Genomic DNA, 23,887 nt, shown 5'->3' with positions numbered 1-23,887 from the left:
GAAACAAAACCCCTTAGTATATATATATACTAATATATATAATATATATATATATCTATATATCTATATATTTCTTTTCAACTAATTCGATCTACTCTTCCTGACATAATGTCGTTGCTAAATTTCTAAAGTTTGATAAAAGATAGTTTTGGAAAAAGGAAAAAAATTGCTGGTATTCATATTTCAGCATAGCTATGTGAGTGATACTCATTTTCTGCTTGGCTAGTTAAGTGAGATGGGCGGTTCAGGAATGGTGAGAGTTATTTGACATGTACATGGCTGGTTGTTATCGTATGTAAATGCAGCCTGTCTGGTTGGTCTCTCCACCTTTGATTATCCTGAGGATAAACATATCTGCATCCGTCAGTCAGTTTCCCATCCTCCTCTCTCTGTCTGCCGTCAGTCTCCTCCTGACTCCTTCCGACATCATTTTTTCTCCCTGCTTTGGTTTTCCTCTCTGCTCTGCCATTGTGGCTGGCAGCAAAACTCCGGAGTCTTTCTGTCTATTTGATGTCGCTCTGAAATCGCTCCTAGCTGCCAGTGTTACGCGTTCAGCACTCTGACAGCTGACACACCATCACTGAGACACTTTGCATTCAGTTACATGCCAGTCAACTGTGTCACTGACTGAAAACTGCTGTTCACCACAGATGCTGAGGCCCAGAAGTCAGCGTGCAAAGTAACGTCTGACTTCACATACCGCATTCACTTAGATGTGCTCTGCAGTCATGGTCTGTCCAATCGTGTAAACATGTTAACTGTTGTGAATCAGGTTCATTTTGCTGATAAATATCTTGCATTTGGTCAAGGTTTCTGCGGATGGATTTACCTTTTTAACCAGTTAGATAATTCTCATGTTTACATTTAGTGTCTGAGGCTTTTAGTCGGTTAAATGGTGAGTAAAGCCAAGCTTATCTTAATCCCTGGGCAAACCTAATGCTCCGTCTTTAAAGCCACTGGAATGGGTTTTATACAAAAATTAAAAGCTGACTCGCAAATGTATTCCACAAAATAGTGGAGGGAAAAAACAAGAAGGCAGCTATCTTTAACACGGTGAATTGGTTTCAGGTCAAAGGCTAATTTTGGTGGTGTCATTGTCTTCTTTGTTGGTATCTTTCACCCCTAACATCCTGGTGTGTTTTCCCCTTCAGGGAATTCTTACGTCTTGGAAACCCTCTGAACTGCGGCGCCTGGGACAAGAAGCTACTGAAGCAGTACCGCGTCCACAAACCAAGCTCTCTCAGCTACGACGCCGACATGAGAAGTAAGACAGTAACGACTCTCATCCAAGTTTTTATCAGAGTAGTTACCAGATCGTGGATGACGTTTCCCCACATCTTCAGGCTGTGTCTCTGTGGTGGGTTTGTGGTGTTGAGGGGCAGCAATTAAGGAGAACACTTCAAAGAACTCTGCTTTGAAATGTTTCGCTCTGTCATGTTTGCAGAATCTTACTTTATGATGAACAGTCACATAAAGAAACCTAATGTCGTGTTCTGCTTGTTTTACAGCAACAATAGTTATAGATGTGTGCTATTAGCTCCTTCGACTTCAAGCCTTTTTGCTTCAGTTCAACAAATTTTCTCCATAACTCCTGTTAATTTGGGGAAAATTGTTTTTAAAATACCCCCTAATTACCCCAAGTCTTCCTGGGACTTTTGTAAATTTAGGCCTGCAGATAGCTGCCCTTTTGAGCTATTAGCTGGAAGATATTTCTGTGACATTCATGCACACAAGCCTGTCCTTATTTGACATTTAAAATAGTATAAAGTGGCATATGCAAACATTACAGTAAATGGTTTTCAGCCTTTCATTGGCTGTTTTAATACAGAGAAGGGGAAACGATTCCTACAATTATTACACATGACTGGGGTGTGCTTAAATAATTGAGATCAGGTGATTATTTAATGATTGTGACAGATCTAATGAATATTATGCAGTCATTTAATTAGTTTCTATTTGCTTTTCAACCCTGAATATGTGTGACTCGTATCACAGTGTGATACTACATCATTGTGTCGATGAGGAAAACATTCAAGTGTATGTGAAGCCACATTGTGCTTATCCCCGTACTTACTAGGCTTTTGACAACAATCAGAAGAATTTTTGGATAATTTTCCTTGTCACATGTGTAGTATCTGGAGAAATGAAACACTGACATTGACATTGGTTGTAGCTGGAGTACATGCTCAGTGAAACGATCACTTTTTATTAGCTGAGAATTGCAGGGTTCTCTCCACAGCAGTCATCCAGTACTGTTATGAAATGATTATGTCCTTCGGGAGTCATTCCCACCCGCCGCAGTGACACGAGCTCTGTTCTGCTCTAAAGGCTTTAACAAAGGTCATCAGTCCGCTCGTAATTTCTCTTCATTCAGATTCTGAGTTCACTGGGACCGGTCCTTCGCTAAAAAGGCTGCGATTTCTTTCGAGGATGGTTCCTTCCATTGTCCTATAAATGTCTTTTAATAAATGACTGGTACAGCGTGAGGTTACAAAGGGGATGCTTCTGTGAGCTTTCAGTGATTAAAAATACTGTGAAGTCATTGGAACGGCCTGGATGTAGTCGGTTGTAGCTTGTTTTAGCCAGTGTCACTAAGTTCCTCCTCAGAGTTGAGAGATGGGAAGACGCCTTCTCTGACGTGTCATTGTGAAACACAGGAAGCTCTCCCCATGGTGTTTAAACACATTTAATTTGCATGGTACATTATGTGTGTTTGAAGAAAGGTCACTCATTGTCCGTTCTCAACTTCTCTTAGTCCACCGATTGAAAGGATGTGTTGAAACTAAGGTCTGCCTACCACTGTGAATCTAAAGGAAATGGTTTGGATTCTAGTAACAGCTGGTAATGTTTGTAATTTTCTGGGCTCCTCAGCAGGTTTTAATTGCTTATTGTGTCTCCTCCCAGCTGATAATGGATATTAAGTCCCTACTAATTACTACTCTTTACCAGCAGCCTCTGCTTTCTCTGCGAGAGCAGTACGGTTTATTAGCTGCCACAGATGTCTGCTGTAATTCTTCCCTTTATTTAATTTGTCTTTGTCACATCTGCTGATGCTTAACAAATGAGAGAATCTGTGTTCTCGGTTGAAGCTAAAATATTGAACTGGCAGATCCAGCAGGCCGTCCTTGGGCCTTTTAAACTTTAATCTGACATTTCTGAATGCATCTGAGTGACTAGTGGGGAAATATGTGCTATTATGCTTATAAAAAAAATTCTACTGTTCATATATGTCCCATATAAACAAACAAAATATCTATTTGATGATAGTGTTTGAGTGAATGAGCCGGAAAGTGTATAACTGAAATTATATGTATGAGGCCATGTTTGCTGCTCCAACCTTGTAGATTTGCTCACAAAAAGTACAAGAACTACTGCACAAGTTCTTTGTTTTTCCCTTAGTGAAATAAAATGACTCTTCATTATCTGACAATACTTAACCGAAGTCCCAATAAAAGTCCCACTGCTGAGCTTATAAAGTGTACCCAAACTTTTACACATGCCGCAGTTACAGATCACTTTTTCCAAATGTTCCGATAATTTCAAGTTAAACCGGTGGAGTGTCACCTGAGGCTGAGACTGTGGCTGCACCTCCTGACTTTAACGTGCTCTTCCTGACTTCACAGACAGCATGACAATGTCCATGGAGGGCTTTGGCCCTGACAGCGTCTTCGCCATGCCAGCGGAGGACAACGGCCAGTACCGCATCAGCCGTAGCCTGGTGCGCTCCGCCGAGGGCAGCACTGTACCCCTCACTCGAGTCAAGTGCCTGGTGTCCATGACAACGCCCCATGACATCCGCCTGCACGGATCAGCCGTCACACCTGCATTTGTGGAGTTTGACACCTCACTGGAAGGCTTCGGGTTAGTCAGCATGATTTTCAGTAAAGATTGATTCCATTTAGCTTCCCTGTAGTATGCAAAAATAGATTTGCCTGCACCTCACATTAGCTGTAAATGTGACATCAACATCCTCCTCAGAGCCGTTCTGATCACGCATTAGTCTTTAATTCCCCTTGATAGCACTTCTTGAGATCTTGCCTTTAAAGGAATGGTTATACAGAAATGTTTTATATGGGAATATGTGCATTTTTGGCTGTTACTGTTCCTGCCATTTAATCTTTCAGTTTCCTCCTAAAAAGCACACACACTCAGAACTTTTACTTTTTATAATAAAATTTCACATCATATAGGTCAGCATTTACTTTCACTTTCAGTCCTCTGCACAATTTAGGGATAAAAACAAACTGCTGCTTGTAACTAAAGCAAAAAGAATGACCAAAGATAGTTTCCCTTACACTCACAACTCAAGCTGTCTCTGCATGTTGGCCCAGCCGAGCATTTCAGTCAGCGCTGGCAGATGTTGGATGTTGTGGATAGGTTAGTTGGAAAATACCATGAAATCTGTGTTTCTCAGGTAAAGCTTTTTAAAGGGTTTTAAAACCCTGTCAGACCTCTGGCCACCTCATGCTCTGACAATGTGGCTGCACATCCAACCATTACCTGTAATAGAAACCACTGCTCCAGCCGGCTTCTCTGGGTGTAGCTGATGATGTTATTACAGATATCTGATGCATCATTTTGTCAGGTCTAAACTTCAGTTCAGGACATCTGTCGTTTCATTTTGACATGGTAAAAGAAAAGTTAGAGATATCTACAGTGCATCATCATTTTGACCTATTAAAACTTTATGTACAACATCTAAAAATGTCAATGTAGATGTTTTTAACCTGAAAGGGATGTCTTAAACGGGAATTATGACTGATCGGGATTAATATAGTCTCTGTGGTGTGGGCTCCCATTAAATAAGACTGAATGTGTCTTAAACTCTGTCACAGGGAGGAAATATTTAGGGAAGAAATTAACTACGAATATCTGCAATGCATATCCAACCCAGAAAAAATCAAAGTTAAGTGGCTTGACATAGTGCATTGAGTCTGTAAATCTTTTTGTGGAACAGTTTTCCTCAGCAGAGACACACCTCAGGGTGCCACGTTATTTCTCCCTGCAATGACACAGGTTGGCTTTTTTTTTTTACCTCTTCGCTGCACCTGCAAACGTCTCAGCGGGAGACCATTATCTTCCTCCAGTTGTTGGGCTGCGCATACAAATAGGCTTATTTTCCGCCTTTTATGTTGTGCGACACCCTTTGCCGCCCTGTGCTGCTGCTGCTGACGGAGTCCGCTGTTGACGGAGTCCGCTGCACCCTGCCGTGTTTGCCGTGCATTTGTGGCGCAGTACATGTTGAAGTCGGTGAAAAGGATGTTGACCTTGGCAATTTACCAAAACATTTTTGTAGACGTACATATTTACATCTTCCCTAAAACTTTACTTTTGAATTTGTCTGCATTTACTGCTAGAGGTTATTCAGTTTAAACTGTGATGGGAAACTTGAACCACTAGTAAAACCTAAAATGTAGATGAGGATGATCTAGATGTTTTTTTTCCCACTAGGAATTAATACTGGCTTTATCTTGTTATTCTGCCTTCTCTCTGACAATGAGAAGTGGTAATAGATCACTGAGACAGGCTTGCAGAAAGCTAACAGGCCAGCAAACCGAGGCAGTGAGGCTAGGAGTAGTGCAAATGCTGATTGAGTCAGATTTAGTTAGAACTGGAAAGGGGAAGCCCATAGCAGAGGGTTCACCACAAAAAGTAAGAAGTTAGAAAACGATTACGGGTGATGAAGCACAGACAGGGTTAATTTTTTTAGCATAACAGTCAGTTTCAGTCATCAAAAAGCTGTCGTTTGACTGCTGTGACTTCTGTCTTTTTGGACAAAGGGTCAAGCCGACATTTCAGGTTGTTCCCCATATTTTTTGTACCGGCCCAAACTGTTTTCCTGCCGGGTTTGTTTCTGTCTTGGAAGACCTCTGTGGAAATGTTACAAGTGAACGACCAGTACAACAGCTCCTCCCAGCTGTGTTCATAGCAGCCAGTTTTTCTCTTTCTTGGCATGTGCTCTTTTGAGATCTGTCCTAGAGCTTCAAGCTGCCATACACACCTGCATTTAGGGATAAATCTGATCCATAAACCTTGAAGAAAGTCATTGTTGTATGGGAGAGCATACAGTAAATAGCCAGAGAGCTCAGGCTAGCTCAGATTACATGACTCCATACTGATGATGTTAAGTTGGTACTGATGCCTCTTTAGGGAACAACAGCACTGTGAGTCATTCATTGAGCTGGCTGAGGCTGTGAAGACACTTTGTTGCAGATTAAAAAGCAGAAGTAATGTAAAGGACAGTCTGCGGGTGCTTCAGGAGTCACACTCATGCTGTAATTCCTCCATCACACATCGGCTCAGTAATCCCTGTGTCTGTCACTGTCAATCAATTCAGGCTTTTTAGTTTTAGAGGAATGTTTAGAGCTGTTGCTGAAGGTGGGCAACTTTTCCTGATTAAGTGTTTTGTGTTAATGGATTTTTGGAGACAACCAAATATATCATGGCTCTATTAACAATGCCAGCACCTGCTAAACCTTTGATTGAACAAAAGTTGGTCATTAGGTTTTCTGTTTCTGAGAATATACTGACATAGTCATCCAGGTTTGTTAAGCCAGACACTCCAGTGCAGACTTCCAGTGTCCTCATACGTTTCATGCCTTCTGCTCATGACTGAGCATCTTTAGATCATCAGATCAAACAGCAAATTCTGTCGCTTTTTTGCTATCTGCAGAAACCCCTCAGAGATCACACTTCCTGATCCACCATTTCCTCCCTTTTCTGTTCCCTTTACTCTTAAGAACTCTTATGACTCGTCGCAGCAGCTGCCTCAAAATAGAAAGCAGAGTTTCTCCTGAAAACGCAGCAAGCAGCAGCACGCTGGCAACCAGGCATTGGCCCACTTTCTGCTCAGAATAAACACAGGAGAACTCACACACACACACACACACACACACAGAGCACCTCCTCTCTCTCCTATCTGTCAACATGAAATATTGATGCCCCTGCTGCTATTAGGAATCACATGCTCATGCACTCTCTTCTCTTTCACACACACATAGACGTAGTACCACACTCTATGAACCTGCTTACACTCACTCAGCCAGTCATCTGTCAAGGGGCGAGGAAGATGCTATCAGTGTAGCAAAGAGGGGGTGGCAAAGAAGACGACTTTTCTTTTTGAAGAATAGGTTTTTTTGTATAATCACATCAGGGTGATGAGTAACAGGGAGAATGAAGGTGTATGAGGCTGCTCTGAAGCTGCAGGGTGGTGTACTTGACAGACTGGCTGGCTGTTAAGCAGCAGGCCAGAGGGACGCCTCTGTCCTTGGGAAGTGTCCTGGGGAAAAGAAGAAAATAAATCCTGGCTGCTTCAGGGATGCTGTGCTGTAGCCAATCCTGACCTCTGAACTTCCTGTCCAGGTGGAAAAACAAGAAGAGGGACACTAATTAGGTCATTTTTAGACTTAATGAGCATCTGAACATGCGATGGTTTGCAGCTCTAATGATGATACCTTTTTAAGCGGGTTATGTGTTTGGCTGCAGTTTCATGAAACCGCTTGTTTGGCCTGGCCAGTGGTTCAAACATCTTTTATTAAACAGTATTGAACAACCGGCTTTTGGAATGACAGTGAGTCACCCTGCTGCACCGTGGTGTTTATTTATACTCAAGCCCACGTATGATCCTCTGTTGTTAGATGCACTGACTACAACCAGTGGGCCTGGGGCTGGCACAGAGGAGTCAGTCAGTCTTATTGTTTGAGTGAATTAAATGACCCACTCTTCTGTTGTCTCACTTCTAAGTTAATTAACCAGTGTTTGACAGTCAGCTACATGTGCTTTGTTTCATGACACATTTTTTAAATCAGGAAGACAGCTGACACAGTTGTCATCATTTTCTCTAATCTATGTTGAGCTGCTGGATTATTTTCCTCTTACTTGAGGACATCACTTCCAGATACAGTTTATCTGCTGTAGATAGTTTTTTTAGGCCTGGTAGCTCTTTGGGAAACACATCGGTGCAAAAATATTGTTCTGTGTGTGTTCAACTGTTTTGTATTTGGTATTTTTCATAGATGCAGTAAAATAAACAGCAACTAATGTTTCTTTGTGATAGGATGCAAGGGTCCAGAACCCTTCAACTCTAAATTGGATGAAGCAGATATAGAAAATGGATGGATGTTGTATGTTGGCAACAGGCTGCCAGTAACAAAGTGCCTAAAGCTACAATTTAAATGAAATGATCTGTTATGTATATAGACAACCGCTTAGAAGAAAATCTGGCTGCTTGGAAGCAGAATGTAGAGAAATGAAGGGTGGTTCGAGACTTTCTCACTACACTGTATGCACGCTTATCATGAAACTTCCTCGCTGTTAAGATATTGAAATATTGCAGCAAATTACTTTGAGTAGTTTTGATAAGGGAGAAACATACTAAGGGAGACTGATACAGGATCATTTTTCAGAGGTTTGTCCCTTCCTCACATTGAGATGATGAACTTTTCACATCCAAACAGATCTGGATCCAGGATTCAGTATTTCAGCATCAGTGGCGGTATGCAGTTATTTACTGTCCACTCTGACCATCAAGGCTCTCCTTGTGTGCTCTGCACTCCCAGTTATTATTCTAGTTGTTTTATTAAACTGGCTGCAGTGCCTTCAGGCACTTACAGCAAATACAAACCCTAAATTCACACGTTTATTTCCCAAAGCACCAGTGTTTTCAGTGCTGGTTCAGGATGATTAGAGAAGAGAAAATGGCACCTTCTCCAGGGGGCAGTGAGTCAGCACAATACAGCTCCTATGCACATGTGAAATCCTTTGTAATATTGTGGAATGTTTGCCTGACTTGTCCCCAAGAGAAATCCTTTTCAATCTGAATGACAGAGCTTGCACACAATTGACTTATCTCTCTTTGCAGTTGTCTTCATTCTTTGTAATTAATTGGAATATTATCTGCTTTAACCTGAGTTCAAGTGCAAAAAGATTCAACTGAATGAGCATAAGCAGATTTCTTTTGAAAAATTAGCCTAGAAGTCTGCTTTGATCCCACCTCCACCCTCACCTAATACATAATTAATCCTTGGGTATTAGGCAGCTGAAATTTACATATTATAGTACAAAGCTTCTGTGCCTGAAAGTGCTTTAATTACCCAAACTGTTGTTTGTGAGTTGGGATGAGTTTTTCTCATGGATCATCTCAGGGATGGAGCAGAGTGGAGCTGTAAATCTCTTTTACAATAACCGTAAGGTGACAACATGGTTTGTGTCCGGAACAGCTGTGTCCTGAGATAGCAGTCATTGATCTTTCCACTGCCACCCTGTGCAGGTGCCTGTTTCTACCCAGCCTGGCGCCCCACAACGCTCCCACCAACAACACCAACGCTTCCGGGGTCAGCGATGGAGCAGTGCTGAGCGGGATGGGAACAGGTAAATAAAAAGGGGCTCATTGTTTTAGGTTCCTTTATCTTTGTGAGTTACTACAGAGGTTTTTCACCCAGAAATGAAACAATGAATGGACAAAGTGAAACTTATTTACCATCTTAATTAATATGAAAGCTCATGAAACATGCTAAGAAAAGCTATCCACAATAGCCAGCTAAGCTATCTTATGTCTTAATATTGCTTCAAACATGAGCCACACCAAAAACACTATGTGAAGGTAGAGTGGCATAGTTATGTTCCCACAGTCCATGGTCTCTCTCTCTCTGTTGTTTGTCTTTCCTTTAGATTTATCTTGTTTCATTTAGTCTACCTTCTTTTATGTCAGTGAATCCCTTTTGTTTGGATTGCGATTCTGCTGCTCTAGTGTGACACCCAATGATTCTGCAAGGTTATATGTTGGAGCTTTAAGAGTTCACTCCGCAAGTAATTGAAATTCCACTGAAATTGTTTTCAATTTCTTCTGTAGCTGCTTCTGCTCCGATGAGGCCCCTTAATGTCTTTGTGTACACTTTGGCAAAGTCATGAGCCCCAGAAATAAGAGCGGTACATGGCTGGGCTACGTGATGTCAGTGTCCTATAGTACAGACTTTGTCTGTAATGTGTTTCTCTGGTTAATTACAGCCCCGTTTCTCCACATGTTACGCGTGCACACAATGTAAAATCAGTTATACTGGCTTTGTTTAGCTTCATGTTGTAGGATGGGTTCTACAACTCATACCAGTTGCATATATCAGTCCAGAACTCTGACTGGATAACACTAAACAGATCAAGGATAGAATGAACATGGCCTCATTTTCATGTATCTAGTCGTTAACGTCAAAGTGAAACCTCAACAATAAAGTTGGAAAATCTTGAAATGGTTGTGTTTGTAAATAAAAAATGAAAAAATAAAAACTGCTAGAATAAGCATCACAGATTTTACTCACAACAGCTGTGATGAGATGCATTATACTGAATCAGTGATAGACATAGAAGGCAAGAAATACTCCAAACTAATTACTGTATTCTTCATTCTCTCTTACCTTACTCCGTTTTTAGACTTGGTGTTTTTTAAAATGTGTTCATGCAGAAGAGAAACGCCTCCAGCTAAAAGCCAAATAAGCAGGTTTATAAGATAAGATCTGTTACTTTTCACGACGATGCTCAGATTCACATCTGTGGCTGCAAACCTGACCCGTCAGTGAGAATTTACTGTTGTTATGTGGTAGAGTAAGTAATCCATCATTAAAAACAGATCACCCATCACTGCTAAAGAATAGGCTGTTTTTTGGACTGCAGGGCAGATATAAAATTAATCTGTGACGTTACATTTGAATTTCTAATATGGAGCCTCATTAAATATTTATAAATCACAGCTAGACTCTTCTTTCTCCTCTCCTCCTCCTCCTCATCCACTCACACTTAACTATCGCTCCTCCATCTGTTTACCTATTCATCCACCCTCTCCATACTCATCCCCCCGTCTTCTCCAGCCAGTTACCCAGCTCTATTTATAGCCCTTGCTCTTTTTCTCTTCTTTCTTGCCGTCGCTCACACTTTCCTTTTTTATGTCCTTTTCATTGACGATCTCTGTGTCCAGTCCCCCCCCCCCCCCCCCCTCTCCTCACCCTGAATCTGTCATTTTCCTTCTCACAGTCCCTCTCCTCTTCCCTCCCTCATTTATCTTGATCCCTTACCTCCCCTCCTCTCGTCTTCTTTGATTCCCTTTCTTCTTTCTCTCCTATCTGACCCATATTTGTGGATGACGTCATCATGTACAAGTGCCTTTGTAAGAAATGTTTTGCCCAGGAGCGTTTAACTCACATTTTTTACCAATAACCACAGATATATATAAAATTTAGCTCCCTCATGGACACGTAGACTAATTATATGATATTATATTTGTTCAGATGACCTGTTGCTTCACCCTGAGATGCAATTAGTCTACATTACTGTGAAAGCTTAAATTAAACACTCAAAGCCACCTTAGTCCAATGTATTTTGATGCAGCTGCATATTTTCAGCTCGTCTTCATGGACACTGTGTCTGCCTTTGCCCTCAAGGTTTGATTAAAAGCTCTTCTAATTTACTTTGGTCAGATTTAAAGTGCTGAGGCAAAGAGATTATAAATTTCATGTGCAGTGTAATTATAAGCTATAAAAAGAAATCGCCCCAGAGATTTATTGATATTAATCACATTAGAATAAACAAGTTAGCACAGCATTCAAGAACATGAACAGTGTAAGACAAAAGTGACGATACTGAAGCAAAGCTGCTGTGGCAGATTATGAAATGATTCCTCCTCTTCGTCCTCCAGGTGAGCGCTTGTTTCCTCCTCCGTCTGGCCTGAGCTACACCACCTGGTTCTGTGTGGAGCGCTTCAGTGCGGCTCCTCAGGCCCACCCGGTGCGGCTGCTGACCATCGTGCGGCGGGCCACCTCCTCGGAGCAGCACTACGTCTGCCTGGCTGTGGTGCTGTCAGTCAAAGACCGCTCGCTCACCGTGTCCACCAAGGAGGAGCTGCTGCAGACATACTGTGAGAGCGCCAAGAACTCGCCTCATGGATAAAAAATGTGCAAGCGTTAATACGGAAGGATTGAAAGAATGACCTTTGATTTTGTAAACCTGGCAAAAAAAATTGAGAAATGAAGGCTATCACTGCTATGAAAACTTAAAAACCCTCTTTTTTGGGGTTTCAGTCACTCTTGAATTGATGTATTTACTTCTCACTGACCCCTGTGACTCATTGATGCTGCCTCCTGCGTCTCTCTGCTTCCCCCCTTCAAGCAGCGGATGAGTCGAGTGAAGAAGCCTCCTTCTATGAGATCCTGCCCTGCTGCGCCCGTTTCCGCTGTGGAGAGCTGATTGCTGAGGGCCAGTGGCACCACCTGGTGCTGGTCATGAGCAAAGGCATGCTGAAGAACAGCATGGCTACGCTGTACATCGATGGGCAGCTTATCAACACCGTTAAGGTGAGATTCTGGACAGTATGACATCAGAGGTTTGCAGAACGCCAGGAAGTGTTTTCCAGAAACACTGACGTTCCCAATGCGCCCGCTGTGCTTCAGTTTCTGAGGCTGTGAGTCACTTTGATAACTGAGCGTCAGTAGAAAAAAAAAAGAATTTGAAAGTGTTTCACATCACTAATCTCATCGTCCAGCGTGCAGCAGATACCGGAGAGAGCTGGTTTACACCTCTCAGCTTGGCCACGAAACGTGCAATTTGGGAAAATTGATTTAAACAGTTCCGGTCTTACCTGCAAGTAAATCATTAATCCCTGATAAGATTCAGAATTCCACTTTTGATATCGAGCACCGACATGATGTAGGCCACCATATATTGATTTTTTTTTTTCCAGGGTTCAGTGTTTGTTGCACCATCTGCCAGGTGAGATTAGGAAGGTCCAGTCCACAAACTCATGAAAACAGAATATTTGACAATCATTTAATCGACCTAATGATGAGAAAAACTGATAAATGGGTTTTTAAAGTCAACTAATATATGAAGCAACAAAGACTATGATTAAAACTAGGATTAACCCTGAGAATAAAAAAAAATATACAGTAGTGTGCAAAAGTGTTGATCCATTCCTCGTCGCCTTATGTTTTGGCTCGAGTTGCCAGGCTTTCTTGTGATCTTTTAAAGTGGTCTTGAGCAACAGTCCTTCAGGCTTTCTGAAGGTCTTTTTATTCAGACATTGGCAGCTTTTCACACATTTTCAGTCCCGTCCTTGTATCTAATCATTTTGAGAGGGATTTATTTGTCACTTAACACTGACCTATGAATCATTCGAGCATAAAAAAGGCACCTAAATCAAGCAATGTACCAGTCTATACATATTAAATATTAAATTGTATCTTTAGGCACTTTGTTACTAGTTTCAAAGACACATAATTTGTTCCCATTACAATAGTTGCATAAATTAGAAATACAGAATTTAACACAGTTTAACAGACAAAATACAGCATTTTTGCACAACAAGGTGATTCTTAAAGAGCTATCAGCTGAAAATTTGGCACATCTCAGCATGGTGTGCAGTGTGTCCTTTAAAAATTTGAGGAAACTGGACAAGTGGAGGACAAAAGAAGAAGTGTCAGGCCTCAGAAACTATCTACAGCAGATGAACAGTATCTGAAAGTGATGTCCTTAAGAAAGAGGAAATGCAATCCAATTTTAGCTTTGATTTTTACATAGTGCCTTATGTCGGCACTTATTGAAAATGAAACATAATTGGCCCAAAATGTTCATGATCACTCCTTTCATCAACAGGAGCAAAGAGAAATATTTCTGAAGCTGTGTGTGAGCAGCAGCCGTGCAGCGCTGCAGTCTGTGATGTGGCTTGTGGTTTGGTGACTTTAGATTCCCCTGAGATACGACAGCAAACCACAAGTCACAGCTCTCTCAGCAGCACCGATAGCAGCAGCTTCATTTCCTGCTGAGGTCCACACTCAGGAAACAACATGCTTGTTCTGTGTCTCTTGTGGGTCTGTCTGCATCGAAGACTGTAATTATAATTTTTGATGAATCACTGCCTGTGCAGCACAGGTCTTCATGTCCTTAGTTTGGATCCTTTGGGTTCTTTAACAGCAACTGGACTGACCTCCATTACTTGCACATGAATTATCTCTCAAACTGACGGTCTAACACTAATAACGTGTGTACTTATAGCTGCTCTGTCTGCCTTTAGATGTTACAGAGAGTGCACTTGTTCAGCCACACATTACTGTGTGGCTGATGACTTCCACTCAGTCTCTGTGTACGCTGCATGATCCTATTTCAGAAGTCCCTTGTTTGAACGGCTCCCCCTGCCTCTCCTCCCCAGCTTCACTACGTTCACAGTGCTCCAGGCGGCTCCGGCTCCACCAACCCTCCTGTATTGAGCACTGTTTACGGATACGTGGGGACGCCTCCTGCCCAACGCCAGCTCTCCAGCCTGGTGTGGCGTCTTGGGCCCAGCCACTTCCTGGAGGAGGTCTTACCTGCCACCAGTGTCGCTGCCATCTACGAACTGGGACCCAACTACGTGGGAAGCTTTCAGGCGGTCTACCTGCCCTGTGAGTGGTCCCTCTGACTTTCCTCAATCTTTGTTGCTCTTTTTCCTCGTCTCTTGTTTAAATTTGTTCCTACTTTTACTCATGTCTGTTCTGTTTTCCTTCTTATTTTGTACCATCTCCATTTCTCCCTCTCTGTCAGGTAAAGACTCAAAGACAGAAGTTGCGCCTGCCACTCCAGTGGCTTTGGTCCCAGAGGAGAAGGTTTCTTTTAGCCTCTATGCACTCTCTGTCACTACTCTCACTGTGGCCAAAATAAGGAAAATCTACAACAAACTGGACAGCAAAGCCATCGCCAAACAGGTCAGACATGCAGCTGCTCAGCTGAGCAAGAGTCACAAACGGGCAAAATAAATTCTATATACACAGGAATTGAATATTTAGCCTGAGTGAAAGTTAAACGTGACTGTTGGAGATATGCTTACTTCAGGTGCTGTTTGCAATAAATTCTAGTAAACTTTAATTATTTTAACTATACTGATAGTTAAGAACCACAAACATGATGTAAATAAAAACTCAAGCTGTCACTAAAATTTTATTCTTTTTCCAAGTGCAAAGCTATCATATCTCAAGTTGTCCAGTTTAATCCCACATGTTGGGAGCATCTATTTTCTGTTTGGTGATTAAGCTTTCTGTGAAAGACAGCTGAGTCAGACTGACTGGGGTGTGTTTATGCAAACACACCCAGGTGATGTGGTCGGGGTTCGAACCACTAAGACTTAATTGGGACTAAGAGCTCAGTACGTGCTCCAAACTTCCATCTTTTTGCATTTTTTTTGTAAAAACAGTAGTATAAATGTACATTTTTACAGCTAAATTCTCAATAAAGCTGCTCTCATTCACACATTTCTCACTGTTTCTTTTAACAGACAGCTAAAAACATCAGAAATTCTGACTAAAACAGCAGCCTATTGTGTCAACTCGCTGGTGCTTCAAGCATTTCCAGACTGTCGCTCTTCCAGACAAAATCATCACTGAAGCTACTTAAAGACAACATCTGTGCTGTGAATCCAGCTGTACTTACATGTGTGATGATCTCCCACAGAGAGACTTTGAAGCAGCAGAATGTCTTTAACATTTTCTCACACAGTCCACAGAATCACAGCATTGGAGACACTTCAGTCAGTGGCAGGATTCTCGCCCTGTGCATGTAAACAGGGACAGCGGTCCAGTGAAATGGCCAGTTTGAGCTGCAACTGTAGCTGGATTCTATGCAAATTATATTTGTAGATATACACAAACACTCACATAAAGGCTGTAGTGCATACAGATATTTGCCAGTATGCACAGATCAGTTAAAGTCTGTAACACAAAATGTGTTCTACCTACATCATTGTTATATTAGGCACATATAAATGCATTTTAAGTAACTACCACACCATCCTGTCCCAGTAAATTGTGTGTTGGAGTTTCAGTTGAGCTCCTTTTTCACCCTTATCTCTCTCCCCACCTGGCATGTAATTTTCCCAGCTGACCCGGCTCTCCCTGCTGTGTCTCGGTCCAGTGTGGCTCACAGCACTCAAAGTAGTGCAGAGGTATTGGCATTGGTCCTGCAGCAGAAACCTGTCACTGAGTTGAAAAAAGTTTTCTCATTGTGCCAGAGTCATGAAAATATGTCACTATCTCAACTTTTAAAAATAAGGAATCCAGAAAGTTCTATGTCACAGACGCGTTCGCTTGTACTTTATTTTTCACACCTTGCCAATATTTTTAACTTGGCAGCAGTGTCTTTTGGTGCCTTCTTGCCTCCTGATTCTAACTCAGATATTGACACGAGGCTACAGCTGTCAGATTTAAAAACCTTAAAAAAAACATTTTAAAGTCCACAAAAAAAAAGGAAAGAAAAGCTAACTGAAAATGCTCCTCCTTCCGTCTTCAGCTTGCAGTGTCCTCCCATGAAAATGCCACGCCTGTCAAGCTGATTCACAATGCTGCCGGCCACCTCAATGGGCCGGCACGAACGATTGGGGCTGCTGTCATTGGATATTTAGGTAAACCAACACTGCAAATATGTTCCTAAAAGCAGCAACAAACCCTTTTTCCTCTGACACTTGTGCATTTCCACTCCTCCTTCTCCCCCCTTCAGGCGTCCGTGCCTTCGTGCCCAAACCTGTGGCCACCAACCTGCAGTATGTGGGAGGGGCTGCGGCCATTTTGGGCCTGGTTGCCATGGCGTCAGATGTTGAGGGACTGTACGCAGCGGTCAAAGCTTTAGTGTGTGTTGTGAAAAGCAACCCGCTGGCCAGTAAGGAGATGGAGCGCATCAAAGGCTACCAGGTGAGAGGTCTGACACATTTAAAAGCTTTCACTTGAGTTTTCATTCATCTGAGAAACTGTAGAAGCATTTAAGGCTTCATTTTTATTTATTTATTATTTTACTAATTAACCCTTTGGAGTCTGCGCTGACGTCGCACGTTTTATAGATTTTCAGCAATTGAATCGTGCACGGAAATCATTTTTACATCAGTTTACAGTCTGTCATGTATGCGGTGTATTTTGAGATTTACCAAGCTTTTTATCGGTCCACAAAGGCAGCATGCACCGACTTCTCAGACATCTATATTACAGACTTCTCGGGGGTTAAAAAGCAAAGTTTGGTGGAACTTTAAACCTGTACCATGACAAGCCTGTCAACAGTGCAATGACCTAAAAGCAGTAGAAGGTTTTGAATGAAGTGGATTTGTCTTGTCTGCCTCCTTTAGCTGCTAGCTATGCTGCTGAAGAAGAAACGATCACTTCTCAACAGTCACATCCTCCATCTCACCTTCTCTCTGGTGGGAACGGTCGACAGCGGCCACGAGACCTCCATCATACCCAACTCCACGGCCTTCCAGGACCTTCTGTGTGACTTTGAGGTGAGGGTTTGGGGGGGCAAACGGAATCCAAATAAATGTTGTAAAAAAGTAACATGTCATTTTTATCAGTCATGCTATTGTTGTTCCATTTAAGCAGCTCACTGGCTAATGGATAAGTGAGGTGTATTTTTGGAACCTAAAGGGACAGTTTTAAGCTTGGACTCTAGTTACCAGAATTATGAGTTGCCAAACATTAACTGAGTCTCAGAAGTTTGATTGTGCTCGTTCTGCTCCTCAGGTTTGGCTTCACGCTCCCTACGAGCTCCATCTGTCTCTGTTCGAGCATTTTATTGAACTGCTGACAGAATCCAGGCAAGTATAGAAAGCTAATTTCCCCCAAAACACACAGAGACTCACAAAATACACCAGATCAGAATAATAACGTTAATGTTTTGAACAGTGAAGCGGCAAAGAACGCCAAACTGCTGAGGGAGTTTCAGCTGATCCCAAGATTGCTGCTGACGCTGAGGGACACCTCGCTGTCACAGCCGACTGTAGCTGCCATCAGCAACGTGCTCAGCCTGCTGCTTCAAGGCTTCCCCAACCCGTATGACCTGCTGCGGTAAGCACGCCTTCATAGTCATTAAGTGGACATCTCTGCTTTACAGGACGGTACTTCAATGAAATGAAGTATTTTTTAAAAAATGGGAAAAAAGATAAATGATGTTCTTCATCTTGCAGGTTTGGCCAATTTATCTCCTCTACTCTTCCCACATTTGCTGTGTGTGAGAAGTTTGTTGTCATGGAAATCAACAACGAGGAGAAGATTGATGGAGGTAGCGAGCACTGAGTTCCTCGTGCCAATGCCTCTGAATCATGGATAACTGGGAGACCTAACAGTGGAAACTTTTTTGCATCTCCAGGTAATGATGATGATTTTGGTGGCCTCCTGTCTGCCAGCCTGATTCTGCTGAGAAATCAACTCCTCGACAACCTGCGACGGCTGCTCTTCACCACAAAGGAGAAGTGCACAGTTAATGCCCAGTAAGACGCCACTTTCCTCTTCTGCTATGTTATGAAATACGATTCCCAGTTTTTCCACTTATTTTAGGAACCCGTGAATGATCAGTTAAGTGTCAAAGATCTTAGTGTATCTTGGGTTCTTCTAGCTATGATGGGAATGAAACTTTGCTAAATTGCATTCCAATGGCAAAATACCTCCAGGCTGAATTTGAAAACAACCGTAGATGTAACCGGTCTAGCAGCAGGATGAGCAAGCTGCAACAAAACAGATGTTTGAGTGTTTAAATGGTCGTAAAAAGTGGGATTCGACTTTAGGGGGTTGCAGTGGCTGTAGACCACTGGTTCACCTCACTTGCTTCGTCTTTTCCTGCAGAGCTTGCGAGGAGCTGGTGAAGACTCTCGGCTTTGATTGGCTGTTGATGTTCATGGAAGAGCATCTTCACTCAAGCACGGTGACTGTGGCTCTGTGGATCCTCGTGGTGCTGCTGTCCAACCAGTCCATCCTCAACCGCTTCAAAGAGGGCCTGTGCGGAGGAGGCTGGCTGGACCACACCGACTCCGTCCTGACCAATAAGATCGGCACAGTGCTGGGTGAGTGCAGAGAGCAGCGAAATAAAATCAGAGTCCCAACTCCAAGGCTGAAAGGACATGTGTTTGATAGCAGCTATATTTCCCAGAGGTTTTGTAAATATTTTAAGAACTTTAATTCTTCAGACACTCCCTCCAGCAATAGTTTGAAGCATGCAGTAATGATGTGGAGTATGAATACTTTATGTTGTGACATGGCTCAGCAGACGCCTCTCCTCACTCTGGCAACGCTTTCCATCGGAGTTGGCCTTCATTCAGTAAACAGAAAGCTGCGCAGTTTGTGCGCCGCACAGCCAAGGGTTCGTCCTCTCATTCTTTGCCTTCCTGCTCTCCCTGCTGCTGCCATCATAGCCCCTCCTGAGCCCAGTGGTTTTCAACCTCCTCACTTTTTTACATTCAAACAAAGTGATTGGCCTTGTAGCTGCCTTGTAACCCCAACAAAATCCTCACACTAACTTGCAGGTTGAGAACCATTGCTTTTGCTTTGGAAACCACCCTGATTAGTGACATGGCCTAAGAATGCGTGCTGTAAGGAAGCCCTTATTTTAGCTCAACAAATCTTTGTATCTGCCTAGTTCAGTCAGATTGTTGTAGTGGTTTATTACAGCAACCTCCTCCCTTATAATCCTGCTCCACTGAAACCCAAACCAGTCAATCAGAGGACAGTTATACCACCCGTTTCCTCATAGAATATTATTAACATTTTCCTTCACTCCTCTCTTTACTCTCTAAATATCGTATTTAGGATTCAACGTGGGTCGCAGCGCTGGTGGCCGCTCAACATTACGAGAGATCAACAGGGACGCGTGCCATTTCCCAGGATTCCCTGTTCTGCAGACGCTGCTGCCCAAACACACCAACGTACCCGAGCTGTACTTCCTCCTCATGGCGCTGTTCCTGCAGCAGCCGGTCACCGAGCTGCCAGACAGCCTGCAGGTACATGTTAGTATACCCAACTTCTTTTCTTCTTTTTACCCATTTACTGCACTTAAAGTCCCCATGAAATCGGATTCAACATATAAATGTTATGTGATTTGCTAATCTTGCGTCAAGTGAAACCCTCAAATTTAGATTTTTGAATTTTAGCAGAACTGATACAGAATGGTGTGCCGTCTGCAAGCTGTTGGACTTTAAGTTCTTATAGTCAAATAAGATAATAAACTGAACAGTAAAAGTCTTATAATGAGTCACATATTTGATTTACAAAGTACACGACCAGATATGCATCTTGAAGTCAAATCAGTGAAGAGAGTACAGATGGCAGTTTTGACATATGTGTTTGTGACTCTGTATTACCCCAGTTTGTGTGTTTGTCCTCTCAGTTTGATCTGGACTCCATATGGACGTTTATCTTCGGCATGCCGGCCTCCAGTGGGACCGTTGTGGGCTCCATCCACAGTGTGTGCACCGAGGCTGCCTTCCTGCTGCTGGCCATGCTGCGCAGCATGCTCAATCTGGTGAGAGCCACCATTCACCCCTACAGCTTAAAAACAAGACAAAACGAGGAAATGATTGAATGATTAGCCTGTACTCAGAATCATACGTTTTTCACCTTGTCTGGCTCTAATCAGTGTTTCAAAGTAATGAATCCCCAGACACTTTCTGGTTTTGGTCTGAAAGTTTTTTGCTGAGTAAAGAGGACCCAAACTGAGCAATTTACAATGCTTGCAAGTAGAAAATGGGATATTTAGTCCAGCTGGGAATATACTCGGTGAAAAATCAAACTGACTATCTGGTGACAAGACTGAGATGCACTGGACCTGCCGTTGCTGACGATGTAACCAGTTTTCATTTCTAAAAGTACAAGTGCAGCACTTCTCTGATGCACTTTTATATTCTGAGATGAGAAAAAAAGAGAACAAGCTTTAGGACCTACAGTATAATCCAGCACAAAGGTGGGGAGTTAATAAAAAGACTTTACTGATGGATTTTGTCACTGTTCAATTGAAAAACAGTTAAATGTTTAAATAGTATCAATAAAAATGTCAGAATCGTGATGATCAAGTCTCACAGCACAACATGAAGTGGTTCCAAAAGCGAATAGATCTTTTCAGATGTCAGTTTGGGATTCTGTTGCTGTATTTTCAGTCTTTTTTTTTTTTTTTTTAAACATCACTAACTACTTCTGGTTTCCATTAAAGCAGACACTGTGATAACGTATCCCATTAAAGATATCCTTCTCTTTGATGACTGGTTGCAGACTCTCGCCCCCTCGGTTACACACATGAAACACGTTTCACTCACCATCCAGAATTGGTGCTGACATGCGTTACGGTACTTTGAAAGCTTTGCTGGGTGCCATTAAAAAATGTACACAATACATGTTCATCAGAATGAATGCAAAGTATTTTTTTTATTTCCTTTTTTTAAATTTAGATGTTTGGCTCGGTTACTCTTAAAAATCAGATACTCTTAAAAAGCAGATACTCTTAAAAAGCAGATACTCTTAAAAATCAGATACTCTTAAAAAGCAGATACTCTTAAAAAGCAGATACTCATTATCAGATACTCTTAAAAAGCAGATACTCTTAAAAAGCAGATACTCATTATCAGATACTCTTAAAAAGCAGATACTCTTAAAAAGCAGATACTCTTAAAAAGCAGATACTCATTATCAGATACTCTTAAAAAGCAGATACTCATTATCAGATACTCTTAAAAAGCAGATACTCATTATCAGATACTCTTAAAAAGCAGATACTCTTAAAAATCAGATACTCATTATCAGATACTCTTAAAAAGCAGATACTCATTATCAGATACTCTTAAAAAGCAGATACTCATTATCAGATACTCTTAAAAAGCAGATACTCATTATCAGATACTCTTAAAAAGCAGATACTCTTAAAAAGCAGATACTCTTAAAAAGCAGATACTCATTATCAGATACTCTTAAAAAGCAGATACTCTTAAAAATCAGATACTCTTAAAAAGCAGATACTCTTAAAAAGCAGATACTCTTAAAAAGCAGATACTCTTAAAAATCAGATACTCATTATTGTAGCTTGATAAGGATTGTAAATGCTTGTTTTTATGTAAAGTGTTTTATTTTTTTCTTTCTTTCAAAGAACATCACAGGAGGATCCCTTATCTCAGGAACCCCTTATCAGTGTACTTTTTACTGAGTAATGTTCCAAATGCAGCTTTTAGTTGAGCAGAACATCTTCATTTCATTCACAATTGTTAATTAGATTAAACACCTTTTCCCAGAAACAGATCATCTTCCTCACAGGATTCTGCACAGACATGGATCACAGCTTGAGTTTTCTTATGTTCAGTTCTTTCTGAGAACCACTGCATCAGCCTGGATTCTCTACTCTGCTCTAACAATCAAACAAAAACGACTGGATAAATGCACGTGCTTTTTTCACACACTAAAACCCAGCGTGTTCCAGTTTCTCCGGAGACTCTTCATCAGACCCTCTGCTGACGATGTGGCTCAGTCTCGAGTTTGGGTTTCCTTTTCTGAGCCTGCCTTGATTTGTGCTGACACGCTGATTCCACCACAGCTTAGGTCTGTCTTCATGTTTAAGTGCTTCATATGTTCTGTGTCTCCCTGCAGCCGTGGCAGTCAGAGGAAGAAGGTTCCTGGCTCAGAGAGTACCCGGTTACCCTCATGCAGTTCTTTAGGTATCTTTACCACAACGTATCCGATCTTGCACCGATGTGGCACAGCCCTGAGTTCCTCTGCGCCCTGGCAGCCAGCGTCTTCCCCTTTAACATCAGGCCCTACTCTGAGATGGTAAGTCTGTCTACTTTTTTACTTTTTTGCTGAATCTGCTCTAATTCTAAATTAGATTCTGCCCAGTTGAAGAAGCAGTGGGAAAAATGTGACCTATACCGGTGACTAATAAAGTCTTTTTTCTATAATCCCTGTACATTTCCATTTCATTAGTAGATTTTGTTCCGAGACTTAAGGCTTGAAATTGGTCTCAGGACAAATAAATGTCATCGCAAGAGTAGTAATCAGGGAACCCTGTGCATTCTTTGCGGATTTACTGTTATTGTCCCTTTTGGGGCAGTAAAAAGCGTAAATGATTGCCCCTTTTCTCAGCCAGGGGAACTATTATCTTCACAGCAGCACTTTCAAGACCACAAGTGGAAGAGACTGCAGTTTTTCTCACACAGCCCATTCAGAAAGTGTTGGGGGGGGGGGCGACGACTTCTCTCACAGCTCCACGGAAGGAGTGGAGAATGAAATGCCTCTTATTTGAGTTTCTGTCATTACTTGATTTTGCTGCCTTGCTGTCCTTTTACACTCTTTCCGTCCCATCGCTTTAGGTGAGTGATTTGGATGATGAAGCGGGTTCTCCAACCGAAGAGTTCAAGGCCTTTGCTGGGGACTCTGGAATGAACCGCAGCCAGTCTGAATACTGTAACGTGGGCTCCAAGACATCACTGACCAACCACCCAGCAAAGAAATACGTCTTTGATTTCATGAGGGTGCTGATCATGGACAACCTCTGCATGACACCAGCCAGCAAGCAGACACCCATCATTGACATGCTGCTGGAGGTACGGAGATCTGTCCCAGAGCAAAACTTCTGCATTTATCCTCACATTTTATGAAAAAAAACATGCTGACATTTTTTGCTGATCCTTTTTAGAGAATCCTTTTCTAAGAATTAATTTAGATGGAAAAAAACCCTCAAATGTCATTGTAAAAATAAAGGTTCTAAGTGTGTTATTTATCTATTTTTCTTAGGCCTCCCCAGAGCGCTCCACCAGAACTCAGCAGAAGGAGTTTCAGTCCAACATCCTGGATGGTGTCATGGAGCATCTTCTGGCTGCTGACGTCCTTCTCGGTCAGCACAAAGTCTCAGTACAATCCTGTCCAGCAGACACTGTTTTGTTTTTTTTTACCAGTCACTCAGTCGTTTCACAGTAATGGATTACAGAGTCAAACCTCCAACAGCTTTTTTCCCTCAGTCTAATAGTTTGTTATCTGCCAAATTAGCAACTAAAGAAGATTAACTGAATTCCACAATTCTTTGATGAAGTAGAGCCTCTGGATGATTCCAGGTTCCCACTATAGATAGACATCCTGCTGAACTTATTCCTATTTGT

At 42.1% G+C, this 23,887-nt stretch overlaps 2 protein-coding genes across 7 annotated transcripts in view; one reads left to right on the top strand and one right to left on the bottom strand.

Moving 5' to 3' along the window:
- Positions 1 to 23,887, bottom strand: part of bmp3 (bone morphogenetic protein 3) — a 458,962-nt gene that overhangs the window by 192,627 nt on the left and 242,448 nt on the right. The gene's annotated exons all lie outside the window — the stretch shown is intronic.
- Positions 1 to 23,887, top strand: part of wdfy3 (WD repeat and FYVE domain containing 3) — an 85,972-nt gene that overhangs the window by 38,744 nt on the left and 23,341 nt on the right. For 4 of the 6 annotated variants that reach the window (XM_072387311.1, XM_072387312.1, XM_072387309.1 and 1 more), the window contains 20 exons: positions 1,152 to 1,264; positions 3,624 to 3,861; positions 9,269 to 9,369; positions 11,681 to 11,899; positions 12,151 to 12,335; positions 14,186 to 14,417; positions 14,557 to 14,717; positions 16,294 to 16,405; positions 16,501 to 16,691; positions 17,117 to 17,269; positions 17,508 to 17,581; positions 17,670 to 17,831; positions 17,951 to 18,045; positions 18,133 to 18,253; positions 18,606 to 18,823; positions 19,566 to 19,762; positions 20,143 to 20,277; positions 22,383 to 22,562; positions 23,102 to 23,335; positions 23,526 to 23,625. In XM_072387311.1, the coding sequence (XP_072243412.1) occupies positions 1,152 to 1,264; positions 3,624 to 3,861; positions 9,269 to 9,369; positions 11,681 to 11,899; positions 12,151 to 12,335; positions 14,186 to 14,417; positions 14,557 to 14,717; positions 16,294 to 16,405; positions 16,501 to 16,691; positions 17,117 to 17,269; positions 17,508 to 17,581; positions 17,670 to 17,831; positions 17,951 to 18,045; positions 18,133 to 18,253; positions 18,606 to 18,823; positions 19,566 to 19,762; positions 20,143 to 20,277; positions 22,383 to 22,562; positions 23,102 to 23,335; positions 23,526 to 23,625 (3,221 nt within the window). The remainder of the gene's footprint in view (positions 1 to 1,151; positions 1,265 to 3,623; positions 3,862 to 9,268; positions 9,370 to 11,680; positions 11,900 to 12,150; positions 12,336 to 14,185; positions 14,418 to 14,556; positions 14,718 to 16,293; positions 16,406 to 16,500; positions 16,692 to 17,116; positions 17,270 to 17,507; positions 17,582 to 17,669; positions 17,832 to 17,950; positions 18,046 to 18,132; positions 18,254 to 18,605; positions 18,824 to 19,565; positions 19,763 to 20,142; positions 20,278 to 22,382; positions 22,563 to 23,101; positions 23,336 to 23,525; positions 23,626 to 23,887) is intronic. The other 2 variants (XM_072387308.1, XM_072387310.1) reach the window with 2 other exon arrangements.

Source organism: Leuresthes tenuis, unplaced genomic scaffold (genome assembly GCF_036924035.1).
Source record: "Leuresthes tenuis unplaced genomic scaffold, fLeuTen1.0.hap1 SCAF_6, whole genome shotgun sequence".
Lineage (NCBI taxonomy): Eukaryota > Metazoa > Chordata > Actinopteri > Atheriniformes > Atherinopsidae > Leuresthes > Leuresthes tenuis.
This window is presented reverse-complemented; position numbering and strand designations above follow the sequence as displayed.